This window comes from Branchiostoma floridae, chromosome 13 (genome assembly GCF_000003815.2).
Source record: "Branchiostoma floridae strain S238N-H82 chromosome 13, Bfl_VNyyK, whole genome shotgun sequence".
Taxonomy (NCBI): domain Eukaryota; kingdom Metazoa; phylum Chordata; class Leptocardii; order Amphioxiformes; family Branchiostomatidae; genus Branchiostoma; species Branchiostoma floridae.
The window spans coordinates 11,329,073-11,353,424 of record NC_049991.1 but is presented as its reverse complement, the minus strand read 5'-3'; the positions used below and the strand labels follow the sequence as shown (position 1 = coordinate 11,353,424).

Genomic DNA, 24,352 nt, shown 5'->3' with positions numbered 1-24,352 from the left:
CTTTCTTTGATTTAACTGTTTAGTTACCCAAATTGCTAATGCAGCAAAATGATGTTCACAACTAAATTCACCCTCCTGTCTGACAGAAAGGGCCTTCCCCCTGACAGTCTACCACATGGGGACAGAACTGTACTCAGTACAAATGCATACATACCACAGATGTGTAAGCCAGACAACATGATGAGTTAAGGCTTTAAATGGTTGTACATACTGTAACATTGGTCTCATGTCAAAGTCAGATAACATCCATAGAGACTTACCTGTGTAGTGTATGCCTGGCAGTTCCACTGGAAGGTCAGTCCTGTTTTGTCCGGAGTGTCGGGGTCAAAGGACGATGTTCCATCCAGCAGGAGCTCCTGGGTGGATGACTGGGTCCTCTCCGTGCCCCCCTTGATGAGAGGTGTGAGAGGCGACGCCTTCACACGGAGCGAGAACCTGACAACAGACAGCACCGGCGTGTCCTGGTAGACAATCTGATACTCGATGCAGTAAAGGTCATAGCCGAGGGTCTGTTTGGGCAGAATCAACCGGGTAGATGCACGGTTGACCGATGATGGCAGCGTGATGTTGTTGACACCACACTGGCTTCCCTGGTAAACTGTCCACTGATGGATCACTCTGTACTTGGTACAGTCAAAGGTGTTCACATCCACCTCCAAGAATGCTTCGCTGGACCTCAGGACTTCTTTTGAAAAGAGTCCGACTCTGTCCACGGTTGGTTCCTGGCACATCAACTCCCGAATTGTGATGGCGATTTCCTTCACAACCAAACTTATGTTGTTAAAGGCTTTGACTCTCACAAGATAGTCTCCAGCAGTGGGGAAGGTGCGGTTTTGATCTGACACTGAGGTTTCAAAAATTGAGAAGCCGTCATTGAAATCCCACTCGTAGTAGACATCACTCCCAGAGGAGATGCCCATGTGGAATGACACTGTGGCATTCTCGTACAGGTTTATGATGTTGCTCGTAGTCAGTGTTGCGCTTACAATCTCCTCTTGTACTGTGAAGGTTTCAGCCACAGACACGCTGTTCAGCCAGTTTTCAGCCCTAAGGGTCACTGACTGAGACCCCAGCTGTGTTGGTGCAAATGTCATTGTCTCACCTGTCGATCCAATGGTAGAGCCATCTGCTTGTACGACCACCCAGGTAAATGTGATGTTGTTTCCCTGGACCCACTTTGCTGCATATTCTAATTCTTCCCCGAGGCTTAAGAAACCATTGGTACAGTACGGCATGATGCAATTAGTGTTGATGGCTAGACCTTCGATGCGCTGTAACACAGTGATAGAGACGACATACTCCTCTTGACCAACAAAGTTTTTCACCGTCAGGGACAAGGCATAGGTACCAGTTTTGGAGTAGCTGTGCAATATTGTTGATGGCAATGAATCCCCAATCATCTGCTGTCCATCCCCAAAGTCCAACTCGTATTCCAGATCTGTACCTTCAACCTGTTGAGTTATACTGATAACGTCCAACGTTTCGACATATGATGCATTGGGCCACAGTGTGACAACTGTGGGCCTCTTCTGAACAACGATTGTCCGTGTGATGTTCTGATGGCTGACATCATTGTCGGCACTCAGAGAAGCCGTTTGGTTACCCAGCATGTTGTACACCATTTTTGCTTCATCCAAGTCCAAGCCGTTGAAGCTTGTTTCTCTGCCTCCATCAGTGAATCTCCAGCTGTAGGTGACATTGCTGCCACTGGTAAGTGTTGCTACAAAGTTTGTGAATTCGTTCTGGCCAGCATAGTAGTTAGTATCGGTTGTGGTGGTTTCCAAGTCAAGCCCAGAGATTTTTTCAAGGATTTCTACAGGCAAGGAAGTAGACTTCAATGAGCTCAGGTCATTGCTGACATTCACTGTGACAAGGAAAGTACCAGCAAGGTTATACTGGTGCTGAACTTGAGGTTCTGTTGTTTCAATGTTTGGACTGCCATCTCCCAAGCTCCAAACAAATGTGAGGTTTGTCCCTGTAGACGCTGCTGTGAATGTCACTTCGTCTTCGTTGCTTGCCATTGTTTTGGAGGCAGTTAGGTCCACGTCAGTCACCAGCTCAATCACATCCACTGTCATGCTAGCCTCACTGTCGCTGACACTGTTACTCACCACCACTGAAACATCATACTGTCCATAGTCTGGAAACGTAATGTGAACTTCAGATCCCGTGAAGGTGCTTATGTGTGAGCCATACTTGCTGACCTCCCACTGGTAGTGATCAGCACTTCCCTCCGAGACACTGGCAGAAAACGTGTATGCCTGGCCTGCAGCATGCAGAGACCCTGCTGTTAAGTCGCCACTGATCTGTGCACCTTTCACGGGGTAAATGACGGTGACACTAGTTGACACTTCCTCACTGCTGACTTCATTTGCAACATTCACAGAAACTTCAAAAGTGCCCACAGCATCAAAGGGTCTTGTGATACTGTCACTTCCAACAAAGGATGAGCATGTGCTGCACAGCTTCCATGTGTATTTTGGATCAGTACCAGCCGTAATGTCTGCATCAAAGAAGATGAAGACCCCACCAAGATCTCTGTTGCCTTGCTGCTCACGTGTAGGCCATCAACAGTATCTTGTACCGTGATAATTTCACTGTTGGAGGAACTGCTCACATCATTGGAAGCATTGACTGTGACAATGTATATCCCTGATACATCGTACTGGTAGGTTTGGATTTCACCAGATACAATTTCTTGATCATAACCAAAGTTCCAGGTGTAGTCCACTTCTGTCCCTCTTGCTACATTAGCCTGATATGTGTAGAGACTTTGTGATCTAACAAAGTCTTGGTTTGTGCCATTGTGTGTGATACTGATACCTGAAATCTCTTCTACAACTCTTGCTGTGGTTGTTACAGTTGTCGTTGTAACTTCATTCTCTACAGTAACAGTCACATTGTAGCTTCCAGCTGACCCATAGACATGTTTGACATCTGAGCCGCCATCATATGTCTCAAGTACACCATCTCCAAAGTCTACTCTGTACACGTAGTGAGAGCCAGTTCCTAGTACAACATTGACTGTTGTCTCATGACCCAAGGCAGTGGGCCCGCTTGCTGTGACATAAACACCACTGATTGGCTCCTGAACGCAGCCATAGATAGTTTCCCACAACACCTTCTGTGTGTTCTCCACTTTCAGACGAACCGTGAAGTTGCCTGTTGTTCCATACCTGTGTGTAATGATGGGGGATCCCAGTACTGTGGTGGCATTGCCATCTCCGAAATACCACGTAAACTGCAGTATGTCTATATTGTCTGTTGTTATGGATGCCTCAAACGTCGTCATCTTCCCAAGCTCTGTGCAACTCCCTGAGGTGACATTGTCTATGGTGAAGGAGCTGATGACCATGACTGTAATAGTTTCCCACTCGGAGCTGATGTCGTTGAAGGCTGTCACATTTGCAGTGTAGTTGCCAGGATATGTGTAGGTGTGCACGAACGGGCTTGTTAGGTTGTAAAGCACAAACCCATCCCCCATATCAGAGTTGTACAACAGGTCTGTTCCTGTTTGTACTGTCGCAGTCAATGTTGTGACCTCGTTCATCTCAGTCACCTCAGGATCTGTCGACAGTTCCAAGCCAGTGACTTTAACTTGAGCTTTGACCAGGACAAAACTGGCTGCTTTGCTAACTCCATTGTCTGCCGTCACTGAAACATTGTAAGTAGCAGCAACTGTGTAGGTATGAATGCTGACATTTGAGCTGCCTTCATCTGTCGAGGAGTCGTCATAGTTCCACTTATATGTGACATCTTCTGTAGCACCGTGTGGGGTAGCAGTCAGAGTCACTGGCTCGCCTCGCTCAACTGCCACTGGCTCGGCTGTAACACTGACTCCGGTTAGCTTTGGACGGATTTCAACTGTATGCTGGGCAGATATGTTTCCATAATTGTTAAACACGAGCACGTTTACAGTGTAGATTCCGGGGTTGGCAAAGGTGTGGTTGATACTCTCCCCATGCTGTACCAAGTATGTATTGGCAATGGGAGTATCACCAGTGTAAGGGGCAGAGGAGGATATGGTGTCACTGTGGCCATCTCCATAGTCCCATTGCCAGGTGTAGTCATAATAAGAGTCCACAGCTGCTGTGGCTGTGAAGGTGACAGCATCACCGGCAGCCTCTAAGGCAGGTGCGTTGACAAACATCAGGTCTTGCATAGCCTCCATTTGGTCGATGGTGATGTCCAGGGTTGCATTGGCAGCACCGTGAGGATTTTCAATGACAACATAGATAGTATGTGTTGATGCTTCGGAGAACGTGTGGAAAAATGACGAAGAATCAGCATTGAGAACAACAGAGTCATCGATGTACCACTCGTAGGAATTCACTGATGTCCCAGTGGCATAGGAAACTGTGAAGGTCTGTTCTATTCCTTCAGCAGTACGAGGGCTGGATGAGCTGATGGTTACACCACTGATGACCTCATCCACCTGAACAGTACTTGTTGCTGTGACTTGAGTCACAAGGTTTGTCAACTGGACTGACAAGTGAAACTGATTTGTGCTGCTGTCATACTGCTTGGAATAGAAAGCGTAACTTGTAGTGTTTGATGTGGGAGTGCACTCCTGAGGAACGTCCTCCATGTCATCTGGACAGGTGTCTTGGACGGGAATCCCTGCATGCACTTCCGACCAGAAAATGAAGGTAGCAGAAACATCAGTTCCTTTGGTGATCATGACAACAAAGTTGTACTCCTTGCCTGTTTCCAGACGGATAATTCCATCGTCGCCTGGAATGGGGTAGATCAACTCAGCACCCTCTATGGCATCCTCAAAGGTGATGGTGCAGTTGCGAGCAGTTCTTTGTGTAACTGGGTTTTCCACAATGGCTGCAAAGGTCACAGTGCCAACTGGCCTTGCTTTGATAATGTCAGCATTACTAGGACTATATGAAAATGTTTCACTGACTGTGTACATGGCTCGGATTTCAAAAAGCGCATCGTCAAACCAGGTGTCTGAGTACTCCTCTGGTTGGGTCCACATTTGGACCCAGTCATCTTGTTCCATGTACAGGGCACTTTGCACCCATTCGGACGTTGAGGAGTTGTAATACTGTAGAGCGTCCTTGCTGTCAAACTGAACACCGATGATGTCATCTTGATACACTGTGATTGGTTGCTGAGAGATGTCGACTCGGACCAGGGTGCGCTCCGTTACACTGATATGCAAATTGGTTTCTCCAGCGAGGGTGTAGTTGGGCTGGGCGTTGATGTACCGCGGTGGTAGGGCTTGGTTCATCATGGCATACTCACTGCAAGGCTCAGTAATAGCCTGGCAGGACGAGCTGAGGTAGCAATACTGCTGGCCCGCAGGACAGCTGTCTGTGGCGTTGCATAACTGACCTGACACGCAAGTGGCATAGGGGGAGGGCAGGGATTGACATCCTAGAGGGGCCAGAGAGAGATCATCAGGAAACAGGTTTCAGCGCAATGGAAAATTTCAGCACAAGAATGGGGGGGGGGGTCTGCTTTTCTTAAAGCAAGTAAAAACATGCAAGGAAACATTGAAGTAGAATTTCGAGAACATGCAATTGTCAGAATTTACAGGTACAAATATGGGGATTCAGAATGGATAATTCATAAAGTATATCATGCTTATATATCTCCAGTTTTTCAGGAGTGTTTCAGATATGGGAGAATGAAACATAGAGAAAGGATCATGGATGCATTGGATAAGGAAGGCTATTTCACTGCACTTCAGTTTAGTTAAACAACACCACAGGCAGTTATCCTTCAGATCAAGTCAGGGTTATTTACATCAAAAGACTAAGACTGTTTCACTATTTGTCATTTCTTTGTCATACATGTAGCCAGGCATTTCTTAGGGGGTGGTGGTGGAGGGGTTATGGAGAAAAAGTAAAGAGATTTGTTTCTTGCTTCATGCATTAAATGGTAAGAAACTTTATCAAAAGTGTAAACATGCAGAAGTTTACATAACATGAGGATTTCATGCAGGAGTGTTCTTGGGTATTTAACAAAGATAGCATTCTGATATCCAGTTCAGCTTAGAGGAGCGAGATTGCAAAGAATATGGACAATATTACTGAAAAAGGATCTGAGTCCACTGATCCAGAGATAATCAGCCTAGTATGGGGATACTGGGAAAACTACATGCCTTGGCTTCGGTAACGACAAACTGTGAAACAGTCTTGCAAACAAAAAATAAAAATAAAAGATAATCGCAACAACACCACATTTGTTATCTCCCTGCAAACTCTCAATTATCAACAAACACAAAACACATCAGATCACAACAGACACAATCATGTATGCACACACAGCAGCAACAAATTTTAGTCATGTTAAGGCTGTGGGCCCCACTGCAGCTGACGTACCAGGTGGGAGCAGATACGAGCCAAACCCAGGACAGGTGGGTCTGTACACCTGCAGGTGGATGTTGGATACACCTGGCGCAGCTACAAACTCCCACGTGCTCAGCAGCCCTGCATGGTGTCAGATAATGGAAATGAGTCTATTGTCTGAAAACACAAGTTCTAACATGAAAGTCAAACGCAAACTTTTGATAATCTTCTGAAAAGAACCTGTGTTCTCGCACCTGTGTGCTGGAACCACATCCCAGGAAACAGCAGCAATCTCTTCGTGTTTGCAGAGGCTACACCAGCTTGTGCTGTCATGTTTACTGCAGGAATGTCCACGGAATCGAAGACAACAGATCCAACCATGTAGTACTGTCTGTAGTCTGCATCTGGCTCTGCAAAAATACAGGGAAAAGGTTAGGAAAATTACAGAGTGGGCATTTTACTATTCTTATAGTGTGACATGGTATTACTAGCATACTCTATATTGTTTCAATTGGCTTAATTTTCTACTTGTGAGTTGTCTCTTACTCTGGATGCCTTTGAAGACAGGGTACAATGTGACTTTCAAAGATTTCAGCTGTGGAAATCGAGGCTCAGTTCTGCAAGATCTCGAGTCATCCAATTATCCCCAAACTTGAATTTGAGACAATCCCTTATCGGATTATCCTCCTCTTCAAGCTGTAAGCTTATTTCAGTCTTGATAGACCCTCTATTCATTGTTAACTATCATGCATGCCGGATGAGTCAGAGATTTGCATACTAGATACATGTATTTTATAACAAACACTTGATGACGTCAACACCTACATTTGGAAAAAGATACTTGTGACTTTGTCACCCTGACTCACACAGGGTTTGTCAGGGATAAGAAGAAACCGTGCATGGTTTGAAGGGCCTGTGAGACACAAGGACTCTTAAAAACACACTTGACTCTGCAGAAAACGTTGGGTCCTTTAAGGGAGGCAAATACAGCTGTCTTGGCCCCCAAGAAAAGAAACATGAAACTGCAACTAATCACCCCCTTTAGCAGTAGTGAAAAGCAGGAGAGCCTGTAGGAACTTCGTCCTATTACACCAAATCAATACCAACTGCCACTCGCAGTGCCATGTGGGAATTCTCTCTTAATACAGCATAATGAACCATATCAAACACTGTCACACTGAGCTATTGAAGACCTGCATGTAGGTAGGTCAGAAGTGCCATGTCATCAAATCAATGTAAATGTTGACAGTGTCAAAACTTGGCTAGCAAACAGATTGTCTTGCTGAAGGTTAAGAAAAAGTCCTGTTTTCACAGTATGTGGTTTCCTTACAAAGGCTGAGTCTGTGCCAAATGTCAAACTCTAAATATTTGCATCACTGCCAGGCAACTGTTGAAAGGTACCAATTAATTACATGTCTTGTCCAATGTCCTGCCTTGGCATGTTACAGGTGGTAATGTTGCAGATAATGCACAGCCTATCACAGTAATCCTGGCATGAAAGCAAGCACCACCCCCTGGAGTTTCCTTTCACAAGTCAAACAAATTTGTCTAATGTCTACAGGATCCAATCAGGGCTAAGAATAGGGAAGCTGACATGATCCCACAAACTACGAGATAAATTATTCTAACAACTGCTTCACTTCTGAGAATTACTTTGAATGGCCAATTATGCATACAAGTGCTTCTCATTACACAAGAGTTTGCTAATTTTAAAAAATATGACTCAAATACTGAATTGTATAAATAGAATTAGTTACCATCAGTGATGAATCCTTCTACGTGGTAGTCAGACACAAGCCACTGGACACTGATGTTATACCCCGTCTGCGCTTCCAACGTCACAGAGAACGCGTCACTTCCCGTGTAGTGAGACGGCGGACATGTCAGTGTCACGCCTGTGATGGGCGTCACGATAACTACTGACATCCACGTAGTGACAACTGTGCCGTTGTAGAGTCCCTCCACAAGAAGAGTGTATGTTCCATCTACGCTGTACTTGTGGTTGATGGAGAGTCCTGTCTTGTTGACTTGTGGAGATCCGTCCCCCAAATCCCAGACGTAAGATTTTGTGGAATCAGTGAGTATTCCAGCCAGAGTAAAGTCAATGTCTTCATTGATGGAGTAATAAGTTCTGGTGTTTGAGATGTGAAATGTTGGGAATGTTTTGAAAGATGACGGAATTCCTAAGTGGCCCTGACACACACTCTGTTGTATTGATATGCTGATGGTATGGTCCCACTCACACCACAGGAGTTTGCATCCTGTATAGAAGGGGAAGGATTCAGCCAGTTCTCCACAGTAACAAGTGTCTTGTGCATCTGGTAAGCCGCCATAGCTGTAGCCTTGTGCATAGCAGATAGCATTGCAAGAAGCAGTGTCATGTGATCCACTTTGCTCGTACTGAAAGAACACCAGACTTTCCTCTCCAGTGTCCGTGTCAGTATAGCAAGCTCCGTAGGATTGAGCTGAGGAGAGAGCAGAAGAGGAAGTAAGTGAACAAATCACAAGATCCAAGAAAGATTCATTGATTTTTACAGACTTCATGATTTTCAACAGATTGATGGAAGCAAAGCTTACATGGCAAACTATTTACTATAAGATCATATAATTGTGAATCAGAATATTCTAATGTGATACCAATGTACATACAATGTAGCTCTATGTCACATGCAAGTCATCACCTAGAATAATGGTTCTCAATCAGTTTTCATTGTACACTATCCCTCTACTTAGGGCTATCGCCTAATTTCTCAGCATGTCTATAAAGTCATACTACAATCTTGTCAAATCATAGCACCTTCTATATAGATGTACTCTCATGATAACTTGATTCTCATTGGATGAAACTCTTCAAATCTATAACATTGATGGCCATTACCTACAATCTACAATCAATCCTGTGACAAAATGTGCCATCAAGCTCTTGAGAAGACTGCCTACAACAGCTACATTGCAGTACATTACTTTAAGCCTTGGCTAGTCAGCTGATTTTATAACAACATTCCTGGAAGCAAGCAAAGCCTTGTGCAAGGTGATCTTATCTATAGAACAATGTATGAACCATGCAATTAAGTGCTTTATTAGGAAAATCATGAGGTAGCCTGGATGCCATCTAGATCAGTTTTACCCAACTGTTGCCTGGAGCAATGATGTGGTGTGGACCAAAGCTGAGCAAGTTGGCATCCTGGCCATATATCAGGTACGTGCAACTACAATCAGACTGAGTATAGTTTAATCAGATGGTGATTACAAGAGGAATCTGCATCTGTGATGACCAACTGAGCATGAGTTCTCACCATTTCTTCGCCCTCTACTACTCCGGTGTCTACTCAGACTATGTTTCTCATGCCAATGGACTTTGCTGTGTCTATGCTTCCTCAGGATTGCTAATAGCCCTGCTGAGAGTTTGCAAGGCTCTGCAAACAGGGGGAAGGGGTTAGCATGTTAGCATTAATGCACACAGATTAAATGTGAGTGACATACAAGTTACTCCATAGTAAAAAAAAAATGTTAATCTGGTAGTTACATTCAACTTGTTTAATATACGCATGTACGGCAAAATAAAACAACAGAAGGCGTTAAAAAAACGACAAGCATTGACAAACACGTTACAAGAGCAAACTGAAAAACAAAAAAAAGTGTGGTATGTCCTCCCTCAACCTTAATGACTTTTAGCCTTTAGAAGAAATGTCTTGAAGTTGTCCTTGGAATGTGATATTGATTGAGGGAGGTATACAAAACTTGGCCCCATGCCATGCAAATAAGGAAAGATAACAAAAACACTTAACATGATCTATAGCAAACAAAAAAGAGCCGTAACAAAAACAAATTAAGCTGATGAGTTGACATATGATGCAGCAACGAGGTCAAAGGAGCAACACATTCCCACCATGGGACTAAATGCTGACATTACAGTTTAGTTGCTACAGGTTAATATAACGTTAACTATAACAGAATCAAAGAGAAGCTTCAAGTAAAATTTTGTAAACATGTATTAGATTGTCCACTGGTGTCAGAAAACATAAGAAGTCTTACTGCAGTTAAGAGGGCTGAAGTCAACTTGATCCACATGTTTGACTGTGTTGGTTTGTGGGTCCACACAGGTGATGTTGGGTTGGTCAGGCAGGGTAATGTTGGCACCTGTGGCTACTGTAAGCCACAGGGGCAGCCAGAAAAGGTCACAGGTACACTGGTAAGGGTTAGAGCCAAGGGACCTGTGGACAAAGCACATACATGTGGTCATCCTATGGTTCTGCATGTGATGGGTAAAGGCTATAGCATTGACTTAGAACAAAGAGGTATACAAAGGGCTCCAGCAAGAACACAGAAATTGACATACACTTGTACAACATATATTTCAATAAACTTTGTGTCAGTGGACAATGACACTTTCAGCTACATTGTGTTGTATGATATAATCTTTCCTTTCATGTGCATCATTTTTGACATGATAAAGAGAAATTAGTGTCAAAGAAATCTTTATTGAATTTATGAGTTTTGCACCTGCCATTGTATCATGATTCACAATCTGGTTTCTTGCTTTCTACACATGGAACCTCATTATTGTATTGTCCACAGTTAGTTTAAGAGACTCAGTATAAAACGCCTCTCAAGGCACCCACTGGACTGTAGCCTTTATCACAGGGTGGAAGTACAGGTTTGACTGCATAGATGTCAGCCTTTGTTGGCAGTGGCAGTTTTTACTTTGTAAGTCCTCTGATCCTTTTTGATAACAATGGTGACTCCCTAGGATAGAGAGGCTACTGTCCGGCCTTATTTGGAACTGATAGGTATGTTAAATTAAAAGTCCAAAAGGAAGCAATTAATGATTAAACTGTTAAGCCTGTCGGGCTAGACTGCCTAGCTCAAGGCTCCATGAGGATCTATGATGCAATACATCAACTCATTATTGTTCAAAGTTAATCCTGTCTATAACAAAGGCCAACACGTCCCTCCCTATAGGCAAACCAGCCTATCAACTTCAAAGAAAAGCCGCTTGCAGAAACGTGCTTCCTCTTGTTTGCACCAGTGGAAGCTTTTGACCTTTGGAATACAGAGGTCTTAATGATATACCTGTATGCCGGCTAATGGCGATTGTATTGACAACAGAAAGCCTGAATGTTTCTATTTCATGCGCAGGAATTGTTTTTGCTTTTTTTCGCCAAAAAATGTCTGATATGACACTATCTGATGTCCTATATAGCTTTTCCCTGAACATTAGATAAATTTGGATATGATTTTCTACATGTTTGTGTACCTTCAACTGAAAGATGTGACTGTGACGTGAATCAAACAAGTCCCAACGAACGATCCCAGCTGTTTATGGCACAATTTTCCACCTTTCAAAGAATGACGTAAGTGGGGCACGGATCAAACAAGCTGTCTGACATCAATGGCTTATTGAAATATAATGTCAAGGCCGCTACAAATGATCCTAGTAATGATATGGTTTTACCTTTGAGGTTTTAGTTGCTATGAAAATGCTGTGACCCTTGATTATATGACACAAAAGTGAAATTTTGATCTTTGCCATCAGTAAAATTGTTAGTTGATTGTAATGCTACTGCTAACCTTTAAGGACAATGTGTAAGTTTGCCTTAGCAAGGCTTTGTTTTCACAAAAAGTGTCAAAATACAGGATATAGAGGTGTCTGCCCAAAACAAACTCTACACAATCAAACATTCCAATCTCCCACACAGAGTCTATCAGAGATCATGACACGTCAATCAGCAGGAAAATACAGGCCCACATCAACTGTATAGATGACCTCTTGAATTTGCAGAGCTGGCCAATAATTGCAACAAACAGGTCCCTTTCACCTGTCAATCATCATTATTTTGCTGTCATGTACAAGCAACTTTCACTAATCAGTTTGGATGCTTAAAGGCGTGCGTCATGGAAACCAGGATGGTTGGACTTGACTTGGAATGGCATGGTGGGATTAGTTTTGGAGCACATAAGAGGATGATCCTGTCATGAGGCATGTGTGTCACTCCTGATGACGTCAAAGGTGTGTAACTCTCTGCAGCTAGCTGTCACAGACTGAGCCAAAATTTATGTCAAATGGGCCATGTCCCAGATTGCTCAAGGCCAAATGTTCCTTCCCCTGTTAAAGTTGTAAATAACAACAGACCCACCTGAACTTTTGTTTTGCCCTGCCATGCAGATATGTCCTTCCAGTAATATGTACATCAATCTACTGACAAAAACTACAAACAAATTGCAGTCCTCAAAAATTTCACTTGCTGTTTGTTATTGGCTGATCTGCTTATGCCTCTGTGTGTATTCCTGACTACTGCAATGGAACCAAGACTTTGCCTACAGGGCAGAGAGTCTCAGAATTGCACGCTTGACAGTAGAGGACTTACATACCAGCCCCCTGGTGAGATTACTTAATGGACCAAAACATCCTCAAACTTGCCTCTCAAAACTCAGCATGATCTTTTCCTGCTGAGCAATTAATCCATACACCAGAGGATCAGAGTCTATTAGGGAAGCATTAACTGCAGAATGGGTCCCCAGGAGTGGATGTTTTCCTTAACTTCATTAAGATACATTAGGTCTACTTACAAGCTGGTCAAGCTTGAGTTGCTGGCAACAAGGTCATCAAACACTCCATAGGTTAGGTTGTCCAGCTCATTGGAAGACAGGTCCCTGCAAAGTGAACACATTTCCGTCACCCATCAGGACCAAAAACATGTACTTTTAGGTATGCAATCATAATCTTCTGCACTTCACAGCAAAGAGCAAATCAACAGATGATGAGAGGGAAAACCAAAGTGACCAGACTTCTGGTACGAAGATATACTTACAGGGTATGCAACATGTGAAGGCCCGTGAACAGTTGCTTTGACATGGAAGTCAGGCGGTTTTTGGACAAATCGCTATAAAAGAGAGGAAAGATAAAATCATTAACCTTCGTTGCTCTCTTTTATGTACAAGTAAAAATCAACAGTGAAAATACTTTAATGAAGCAAACTAGTATCAAAAATGTTGCAACAGACAGGAACTGCTTCAAAATAAATTGGTGGTACTTACAGCTCTTGTAATGAAGTGAGGTTTTGAAATACATTTTCAGGAAGTGTAGTTAGGAGGTTTTCTCTAAATGACCTGTAGAAAAGGAACAAGTACCATTAAGACTTCCGTTCAAAATCTCTTCAAAAGAAATGCCAGTGACATAATCAGATTAAAATTGAAGATAAAAAGTTCAACAAACTTAATGCAATGAATGGTGTGGTTTTGTCTCAGATGGCTTAACCTGACAAATCATATTGTTGTATTCTTTTGATTTATGGCAAAAAATGGTAAAAAATAAAGCGCTGTACAGAAACACTTTTTCTTTGTTCAGACACACATACAAATACTTCAATGCATATGAATCAACAAAAGTGACTATTTTTAGACTTACAACACAGCGATGGCACTTGAATCAGCAAACAAGTCATCAGGAACACTATTCAACTTATTACCCTGAAGCAGCCTGATAAGGGAGGAGAAAAGGGTAGCTTGTCAGATATAAAGTCAAACACTCCAGAAAACAAATTCAAGCAAACTAGTTGTAGACAGGACATCTTCTCATGTAACAGGTGATCAAACAAGTCCACATGTCAATTTGTGCAGTAGAAGCCAGATACTGAAGAAGTGAATGATCAACTGTCTGACTATGGATAAAGAATCGTTGGTGTAAGACCACATCATGGTCTACCCTTGTGCCAACTGGCAAAGATAAAACGCAACACGAAAATTTGGCAAAGCCAGACATAAGTGGTGCTTGAGGAGATTTGGTCCTGTCCTTGGGAGTCGATGATTAACAGCCTTGCAAAGCTTTATGTTGCCGTGCAAATACTACAAGAGGCACAAAAACCTGCAGCAGCCACATTTAATTAACTCTGTTAACAGCACGGCACACATCCAAATGCTTACAAAAACAGTTTGGAATACTTTAATTTCTTTCACACAATAGAATCTGTCTCTCAAATGTGCAACAGCTAGTCAACCACCTTGAATACTATCAGATCAATACTAGTATATGCCTGATACATAGAACATGTACATTCAAATGATAATCTTGCACATCATGGCTTATCCTTGAGTTTGGATATATCTTTCATACTTCTTGAATTCAAACTGTGTGCCCTTTCCTTGACCTACTATGTGTTGATAACAACTTGCTTCCTTCTGATTCAATGTTTGAAATTAGGTGGAACAGGTAAATACAGCTAAGTGCACGGGCCTCCACCCAGTTTTGTTTTGTACTGTACATGCAGAACAAATGCCCCCTACCAGGGCCCCCATTGTTGGAGGAGAAACTGTTAGCATGGCTGGCACAAAAGGCAGGTACTTACAATTCTTCTAGGGACGTCAATCCTTCAAAACTATTTACTTCTAATGACTCTAGACAATTGTACGTCAAATTCCTGAAAAAGGACAAAATCAGTTAGCGTCACTCAGTATATGGCAGAGTCATTTCTGTTGAGGTTTCTGGGGAGGAAAAACTTGAACATGTTCTTTAAGATTCTTAAGTCACTAAGTAAAATCCTGGAGATCTCTGACCCCTGTCTTTTTTTCTTATTGACCTGAGCAAACATTTTGTCATGTTGTGTGGGTGCTGTGTGACAAAAGTTTCCAAAACACACACATTCAGATTACAAACTTTATAAGAACGAGCATCTCACACATAGACAAATTCAGTGCAAGCAAGGCATACGCTTAACGGCCACATTGTCACCAAAATTGATTTTGAAACTTTTCCTAAACTTTTCCATGTAACAAGGCATTGTGATATTTGCAATGAAACTTCTGGCTCATTATATTCCCATTTCAAATAAGTGTCTGGTCCTCTTCAGATGGACCCCTGCCAAACATTCTTTCTGTCTTTCTATCTAACCTACAAGTGACAGGATCTCCGCAATTCTGCCCCCCTCAAAGCCTTTGACTTTATCAACCGGATACCAGGTGGACATGAACAAAGGTTGCTTGCCTGACTGGACCAACCCCAGAAATTCTCTTACATGCCGTTTCATCCCTCAACAATCAGTTTGTAGATTTGTTTTCTGCAAACATAAAGCCTTTCCCACTATATTGACTAGGACCCGACACAGGTGTAAATCGGGGTGACAATAGCCAGGTTTTGTGTTGGAAACAAAGCCTTTGGGGACAGTTCCCAGAGAACAAGGCGTGAGATGGAATGTATTGATTGTACCCACAACCCAGAACCGATCTCTCTGCCTCGGTATTGACGTTTACCAACCAAACAGCATAACGTTCCCACATTTCAATGAGAAGTAAGGTCTCCACATAAGAAATAGCTAAGTTTTGAGATACACGTCCAACAGTTTAATATGTACTGTCGAAAGCACCCAGGTGCCTAATGACTTTCCATCTAAGTTTTCTTTTTCTTTTTTTGTGCTTGAGTTCCTCTGCCAAAGTTCCAAAAGGTACTCTTTGACACACAGAATCCCTTGAATCAATCTTTTAAAGGGTTTTAAACACCCCTGTACTACATGATGAAGGTTACTAACTGCTAAGCAGAGAGTATTGAGCAGCCACCCTGCTGTACACAGGGTTGGCATACCAGACCAGTCATCCAGAAGTCATGCAAATTGAGAATCAGGAGTGTGCCCAAGCAACATTAACCTTGTATCCAGTCAGCCATGGGAAAGAAAACCTCCCTGTTTCCTGGAGGCAAAATATCACTCTTACTCCTAGTGACCTGCTTGGTCTCCTATCAGATACCGTGCTGCACTCCTGTCACAACTCTTAGCGCTTAGGAAAATGCTAATCTATAACTATCCCTGTATACCAAGCCCCTTACAGAGCAAGTGGGCAGTTTTGCTGTGGCCTAGGTCAATGTCCGATATCCAAGTAATTGCTCCCCATTCCTCAACATAAATCAAGATTAGCTAATTGCTTACAGGCTGAACACATGTAATAAAAATTCCACCCAAACCGGCATTTTACATATCTAATTATACACGTTTGTAGTGCTAGACATTTGGGAAGGTCATACAAAGTGCAGAAACATGTGAAATGAAGCTAATCTACTGTAAGATAATTGTGTGCTTGCCCTATGATTAGTTAATTCACTGTGAACGCATATCAAAGTTGTCAAGATTTACTGCCCCAAGGGACAGACGTGCTTTTCACAGCCATTAGTTTTTTTGGCTCTTTTGTTTTTCAGATACAAGTTAGACTGGTGGAAGAAAACCAAAGAAATATAACTGATTGTATGAAGCAAATTTGTAGATTTCCTATGATTTCATCAATAAAATGCTTCACAAATGGCAATGATAAAGATAATGTGAAAGCCTACTGCTACTGTTAAAAGTATATGGCCTGTTTTCGGATACAGCAGAGATGACAAAAATTTTAGAAATGTTTCTCTAACTACTTTAAATGCTGGCCTTAAAACAATTGTCTTTTTCTGTAAATCATATGCTACTGAGGACACATAATCCATAAATTACAGAAGATGACTATGAATGCATTGTTGAAGTATATGAGGGAAATAAAAGTAAAAGTAAAGAAAGGTACTCACAAAATCTTGAGACTTGATAAATTATTAAATACTCTGTTGGGAAGACTGCTTATATTATTCCTATCCATAATTCTGTAAGGAAAGAAAAAGTACAAAGTCAGCTGAATATAACACACAAGAATGAGCTACCATGCATCACTATGTTACGAGATCTTAAGTAGAAACAACAATCTGAGCAATCATTCCACACAAGCAAATATTATTCTAGCCCCCCCAGTGTTACCTTCCAGACAAACAGAACTACTTTTTGCACTTCAACATCATCAAATCTGATGTCCATGGGCTTGTATCAACAAATTAAACCAAATAATTGTTTAAGAAGGCAAAGGTGGTGGAAAAAAGCCAAAAGGATTCCACTGCTCAGCCTAAAATGAATTTACAATACAAGCTTTATTAAACTTGCCTATACAAATGCTTTTAACTAAATGTAATCCATGTCTACCTTGATATACATTTCAACATTCAGTAAAAATTCACATGATATTCCACTATGCTATGGCTATGTTATTTACTGTTCCTGTCCAGGCATGATATACTGTGGACAGAAAACCTGTTGGTCCAGTCATGGAACTGATAAGCTTATTTTCCTAACAAGATCAAAATAATTACACAACACATAGTAAGTCGAAATTGGAAGAATGTGGGTACTTACAATTCCTCTAAATTTTGTAGACTCTTGAAGGCATCTTCTGCTATAGTGGACACATTGTTCTCCGACAAGATGCTGTAAGGAAGGAAAAAATGGGTCAGCTAGAGGCAACAAACGGGGTCATGGAGATTTGAGGCTTGGACAAAAGGATTCCATATGAAACCACCTGTTTCCTACAGTGTCCTGTACACTAGCATGGGCTACCAAACATGGTGGTATGTACGGGAATGTATAGGAATTTTGCTCAGTAGCATATGACAATGTTAAACACTGTCAAGACCATTTCTGAAGTAGAAATTGGAAGCTCGGAGCGGCATGGCTAACTTCTAATAAGACAGCTGCTTTTGCTGCTTTTACTGGGATTGTTGGATATGGAGCTCATTTTCACACCCCTTATGCAGTATCTGTAATGCATTCAGAAATGCCATGTGTGATGTAGAATGAAATGTGTGAATCAATCGAGAGGAATGTGGAAATATGACTTTGAAAAATGTGAATAATTAAAGGCAGTCCAGGAATGATGTGTACCTTTTATCTTATGATAATGAATGCTTGATGGAGGAGACAGAACCCAAGATAGATGACACACACCAGTTGTTAACACATTATATAAGTATTAATGTGCCATCCTTTTTTTGAAGATGCAAATCATCGTCTAGGGAATATCTAAACATGCTTGTTCTCTTTTCTTTGGAAGAATAGGTGATCAAGGACAGACTGAGCCAGCAACCCTGACTGAATTGCCTGCCTACAGCAGGGACAATGGCTGGCCTTACAGACACCCTCTTTTCATGCAGGCTGGCAGCACAAAGTCAGCCTTAATGGCTCCATCCTTACAGGGGCACAACCATGAATAGTGAGTCAACTTCCTTGACTATAAGTCTTTTCTCAGTCAGACATCTTTGCTGTAGTTTCCCATGTAGCTAAGAATACAGTTTGTCCGTGCCAATCACTGATGATGCCGAAACTCTTTCTGATGTAGATCATTTGTGCTCGAGCAGTGGAGTGATGTGACAGGTCAATGTAAGGTAACCAGGAAAAACGAATTTGGCACGACACCGAGGGGGGTTGTATAATGCAAACTGTTCCAACCTCAAGTAATCCTCCACTTTCAAAACAAACCTGCAACTTTTCCACAACCTGTCCTACAGCCCAGCACTATGAGAGTGATGCCTTTGTGAAGTGCATTCTTTTGTACGTGGAGGTTTATCGACAACTACGTTCCCACACCCATGGACAATGCCACACCATTGGCTGAGATGCACAATTAACAGCCTTCCAGGTTTGGTATTTCACTGCCTAGACAATGGACTACGTCTGGAGTTTCCAGTGGAGGGCAAAAACCCACCTTGCCAATTCTACATAATTGTAAGCATACCTGGCAATGCTTTTTTAACCACCAGTGAATAGAACAATGGTCCTGAAAAGCATCCGCCGGGCAGAGGCTGCCGATGGACTTGAGAACTTTGTTTCCCTCAAAGCACCGCGGAAATTTGGACCTCAAGCAGGTTGTTTAAGGAAGTGAAATGTCATGTTTGACTACTGGTACTTGTGCAGCAATCAATAGAAGGGTACGCCCTAGACAAACGAAGCTTTTGATGCGGAATTTCTTGTCTTTCAGCAAGGCCAAAGTTGTGAACAACAATGTTGTTTTTCAGGGGCGAGTGTGACAGCCTTTCTTATCTATTGCATTGCCAGGGTTGGCACCACCAGTGTTTTGGAAACCCTTTGCGATACAGTATCTACCAGGGATGTCACACTCACATTGCCACCCAATCGTTCAAAGTAAAGAGTATCAAAAAGGTATAAAGTTTGTCCTATGTTTGTTCAAACATGCCAGACATGGCAATAGACTGTTTCCCTGTCTTTCAAGTACCCTAATCTGAGATGGAGGCAGGGCAAAGTTCCATTAAATAGGGCATGTAGGGTGCACATCAGTTGTCCCAAATTAAGTTACATGCTAATTATGTTATAGATACCAGAGGGTTAACCCATCATCAAGGGTCAAAACGATCCAGCCTTATCATTCAAGTTTTCTTTTCCCGACATGTGTCCATCGAGTATAAAATCATACAAGGTAGCAAAGAGTTGCCTGTTCTTTTACAAATGATCCAGCTTCATTCTCGGGGTAGTTTACTCCAGAAAAGCCACTGGTAGGCAGAGTTGATCACACTTAATCAAGGGATGATGTACGACATACAAACATGCCCATCAGCCCAGTCCCCCAGCACTCCAGCTCCACCACAGTTCAGGACCAAACAGACGATGAGAGAGGCTTGTTTGTGCTGCTATCACCTGTGTTTGGCCGCCAGGTAGGAAGCCAGACAACAACTTTGTGTTTGTGTGATAAGGCTGTGTAGGGTCCCTTTGTGGCTGTTGGGCAGCATACCTCCCCTTCCAAGCATACTGACCACATCTTAGCTATGCACATTTCTGGCAGGCAGCCTTCCATGGGCAGTGCACGGCTATAACACTGTGACATCATCCTGATATCAAAACTGAAAAATGTCCAACTGTCTATTACACGACACAGCGTCACTATAGTGCAGGTATGTCTGCTCAAGACTTCCCCACTGAGAAGACCCAGTGAGAATTGGCACGCCTCCAGGGTTAAGTAAGCACAACAGTGACCTATTTCAGGAAAGGTACACAGCTTCGCACTTCCCCCATCATTAATATATTGATACCAAAAACAACATATTGTATCACCCCTTTACAGAACCTGCCTTTCAGCTTACACCACTAACATCCACTGGTGCATTTGGGGCATGAACACAAACATGGCACCACCTTCCATGGGATACTGCCTGTGTAAAGATCTGTGCTTTTCAGATTTTGTTTTCATAACTATTTCTGGCAAAGCATTTCAACCTGCCACAATTGCGAGAGATGGGTCAAGGCAAATGTACAGTGCCGGGCATGCTTACAGCACTCATCAGTACTGTAGCAAGGAGAAAACTGGTCTGAGTTACGGGTAACTCTCACATGCTGACAGAATGACTTATGACTGGTATGTTTGGTGTATTAACTTACTCAAGTTTCCTCAACATTGTAGGAAGTTTTGTCTGAGTCAACTTTAAGACATCAGAAATGAATAGGAAGAAACTCAAACTAGACGTTGTAATGACAGATATTGACCACCTTTCAAGCAGCTGTCACCATGTTCCCGATGACTGGTTAATTTGATGTTAAATTTGGGCTGACTTTAAAGTTTGTACTTAATACAGTTATGTCAGATATGATAGTTTCAGACAGGGCATGTATGAAGCAGTGAAATATCAATGCACAGCAGTATTACATACTAATGTTACATGTGATCAATTTTTTCACTCACACATGTCATTAGCTAGCATGAAAGTATCTCACAAAATCAAAACACACAATAACAATCAGGTATTGGAGTGAAAAGAACGCCATGTCATGTTGTTGGACAGTCTAGAAATATTTGTAACTGCGTAATTGCTACAATATCTCGAAAATCAATAGTAATGTGGAATTTGGTGTGCAGTTTTACCGAATTGGCACTGGAAATACAGGCAACATAAATGGGTTATCAGTTCTTGTGAATACATGGAAAGTACTAAAATGTTTGAGTTTGATATCTTTTACCAGGTTCAGTCATCATCATCAACGTTACTTTGTTGTGCCAATTTCAATTCAGTGAAAGATAAAAAGCCAAAGAAATCATCAATAACAAAACAGCTACAGGGTAGAAATTATAAACAATTGAGAAAACTTGCTTTCCATGAACAAGCTTTGAATATTACACACAGTGGTGGAAATACATCAGCCTATTTCCAAACATTCAGATAGCCTCCAATACACATGCTTCAAAAACTCCCAGGGGAGCAAATTAAGCTGCCCCCAATTTGTCCCAAGCTGGGAGTTTAACTTTTGACTCCCTTGTGATATTTCTCTCTCAGGCTGTCAGTTGTAACATTACTCCTGCCGACATTAAGTACCAGAATGATAGATTGGAAAGTCACAGTTGTGCACAGAACGGTAGCTAGGTATGGTGGGAACCAAGGAATACCAGATTATCCCTCAAGTACATAACAACGCCACTCAGCTATTAAAACACATCCAAATCCCTGGAGTAAACTATAGGCACACTGAGAAGAAGGGAAAAACTTTTTAAAGTCAGTTTAGGAGAGGAAGTGTGGCATTAGCGCGTGTTACGCAGTGGTACACTGGGCAGGAGGTGAACTGTATCAGGTAACGCGTTGCGTGCGTGAGAAAACTCGCACTGGGGTGACAGAAATCTCAACTACTTAATAATCGTTTGAGGGACTGCCCCCACTGATTGAAAGGGTAAATAATACTAATCTGCTCTAATCTCATTCACAGCTGTTTATTACCACAAACAACAAGGCGTGATCTTATCCAGTACGCTCCTTCCTTTCGCCAGTTTCGGGAACTTTTTGGTGAATGCGACACTGCGTAGTTTGTGCGTTGTTATTAAAACCCGATTTGTTATGGATATGTGCCGTGAAGACGAGGTGACTATCATTATGTATATTTACTTTAAAGAAATGTAAATGAAATTGAAAGAGTGAAATGTCTTGAGAAATGTGTGAGTCAGAGAAGGAAGCAGCAAGCAGTCAACAGAATCCCTTCATCAGCTGAAAGAGGCGGAAACATGCCTGACTTGTAGCGGTTTGACTTGAGCCACTTCTGAGCGCCCGGTAGTGACTACACCCCTCCCATGGCAATTTAGCGTCTTTATCCAAAATATACACTGATTAAAATATAGACAGGGTAAATCACAGTAGATATAACTCCGGCATATGTTTGGTAAGTTATCAGAAATACTCGTAAACAACGTCGTACTTACAGTTTCTTTGTCGGGATCGGTAGACCCGTAGGGCTTGGCACTTGACGGAGCCCCTGTCCCGTACAGTCGACAGTGCACGCCTTCGGGACGGCAGAGCAGAGGCACTTGTCGGGACAAGGGGTCTCACAGTTCGTCTTCGTCGGACCCTCGGTGGTGGGAGCCTCGGTGGTGTGTCCGAGGGCGGGCCAGGGCCCGACGCACGCCAGTAATCCACATAGCAGGTAGATCCAGTAGAGCCTGGGCCGGAGGACGCCATGTTTCCCGGTGACCAGGACATCGGGTTGCATACTTCAGACGTACGCTAGCAGCTCATCTTGTGTACCGAGCACTCTGGCCAGATCTTGCCGTGGGCGGCGACACCGAGCACCATGGGGAGTCATGATCTCAACCGATTGTCCCCGCAAACTCGTCCCGTCCGCACCGCAACCTCATCTCTTTGGCCTACAGTACACGGGGCAACACAACAAAACAGCGTCAAAACGGTCGACTGACTCCGCGGCACCGCCGAAAGAACCTACAAAAACACACAAGGATTCCGGCACAGCTGGCCTTCTCGCGAAAAATCCGGTTCTTAGTACACCCCTCCCCACAAACAAGCCACACTCACCCTCCCGTTACCTACATGGATACATAAAGCAGAGTTGTCGTGCCGGGAGTTGTGTCCCTGTGGATCGCCGCTGCGCCTTCCCGTGCGATATGGAGATCTGGGGTTCGCTTTCACCGTGTCAACTTACTATTCAACAGCGCAAGTTGGCTTTTCACGTGACCGGCGGACAAAAGGCCCGGGCCCTGGGACGTGTCCCTATTGATTCGTGTTGGTGTTGGCCTGCGCAGTCATAACGACTCTTTAGTGAGTTACACCTTAGAAACGGTTGTCCAGCTCTGCTTTCACGTCACCTCTTTTTTCATGCGTACAAAAACAACACGAGTTGTGGTAAAGGTTAATCTTGGTAGGGACTCGTTAGCGCCGTGTTTGCTGCCGGCTAGAGAGGCTAGTTTTCACGCCAAAGTTTTTTCACCTGCTGAAACACGCGCTGGAGTCAAAGACCCCCATTGACGTTGCTGTCTACATCCGCATCCACGATCGATATCAGACAAGAACCGTTCAAAAGGGATGCCGAGGTTCGCTGGAAACCGCCCAAGTAGATGTGTACCTGACACAAATTGAGATTGACTAGCCGCCCCGCCTCGCTATAACGCCAACCTTCCAGAGATTTACCTGGATGACAACATGGGCGGGCCAACGCTATCCGATCTGTTGATTGATCAATTTTTGGGAGACCCTAATAGTTGCCCCATGTTAGATTAACCCCGCATGCCGTATTTACCGTCATAACAGTCAGAAGTGATCAAACACACGGAGTGCGTGTTGCCTCAACATTCATGTAGACCGAAGTCCGTCGACAGTACAACGAACCGTGCCCTTAAAGATTACAAATCTTACACCACGTAACACTATGAGCAATATTTCAACATGACTCTGATCCTGAAAACTTCTGATAAGGCTCAACAATTAATGAAACGTGCACAAAACTCACAACGCAGTCATTCTATTGACATTATCATCCTGCTTGTTCTCCATATTTATTCTTGAGTTTTAACGACCCACTAAAGCCACGTTCAAGTCGAATGAATAAATGTCCACAATGATAAAAAGCAATATAAAAGTCTCCCAGTCGCTTCTTTTGTTGTAGACCCGGATAGAAGAAATCCCCGGGCAACCAGCCACGTCAAAGCTTTTAAAACCACAAGCGCTCAGGCAACTGAAGTTCGCCAAGTTCCGCCACTGGGCACCCATTGTCGCGCAGACTCGCGCTCAAAGCCATGGTCTTTTGGTCCTTTCCGACGGCGGAAATCATGCTGAATCTGACTGATGTGGCGCTGAGGCAAACACATCGCACGCAACTGTGGCACGCCTGGCTGCCGTGCAGTTGCAAATGTGTTCTGAGTGAGCTAAAGTGGAAGCCAGGCGTGGCCGTCTGAACCGGTGACCCCATGCCTAACCTAACTCACTTGTACTTGGGTAT

The 24,352-nt window shown here is 43.1% G+C and overlaps 1 protein-coding gene across 1 annotated transcript in view; it reads right to left on the bottom strand.

The window, feature by feature from the left end:
• LOC118429047 (polycystin-1-like) overlaps nt 1-23,064 on the bottom strand; it is a gene marked incomplete in the record, with an annotated part of 44,405 nt that extends 21,341 nt beyond the window's left edge. Inside the window, 16 exon segments of the mRNA XM_035839389.1 lie at nt 261-2,561; nt 2,564-5,388; nt 6,339-6,446; nt 6,560-6,715; nt 8,063-8,770; nt 9,602-9,721; nt 10,341-10,519; nt 12,876-12,959; nt 13,118-13,189; nt 13,344-13,415; nt 13,714-13,785; nt 14,651-14,722; nt 16,843-16,914; nt 17,495-17,566; nt 22,326-22,766; nt 22,933-23,064. Of these exon segments, the coding sequence (XP_035695282.1) occupies nt 261-2,561; nt 2,564-5,388; nt 6,339-6,446; nt 6,560-6,715; nt 8,063-8,770; nt 9,602-9,721; nt 10,341-10,519; nt 12,876-12,959; nt 13,118-13,189; nt 13,344-13,415; nt 13,714-13,785; nt 14,651-14,722; nt 16,843-16,914; nt 17,495-17,566; nt 22,326-22,612 (7,200 nt within the window).
• Nucleotides 23,065-24,352: the final 1,288 nt, after the last annotated feature.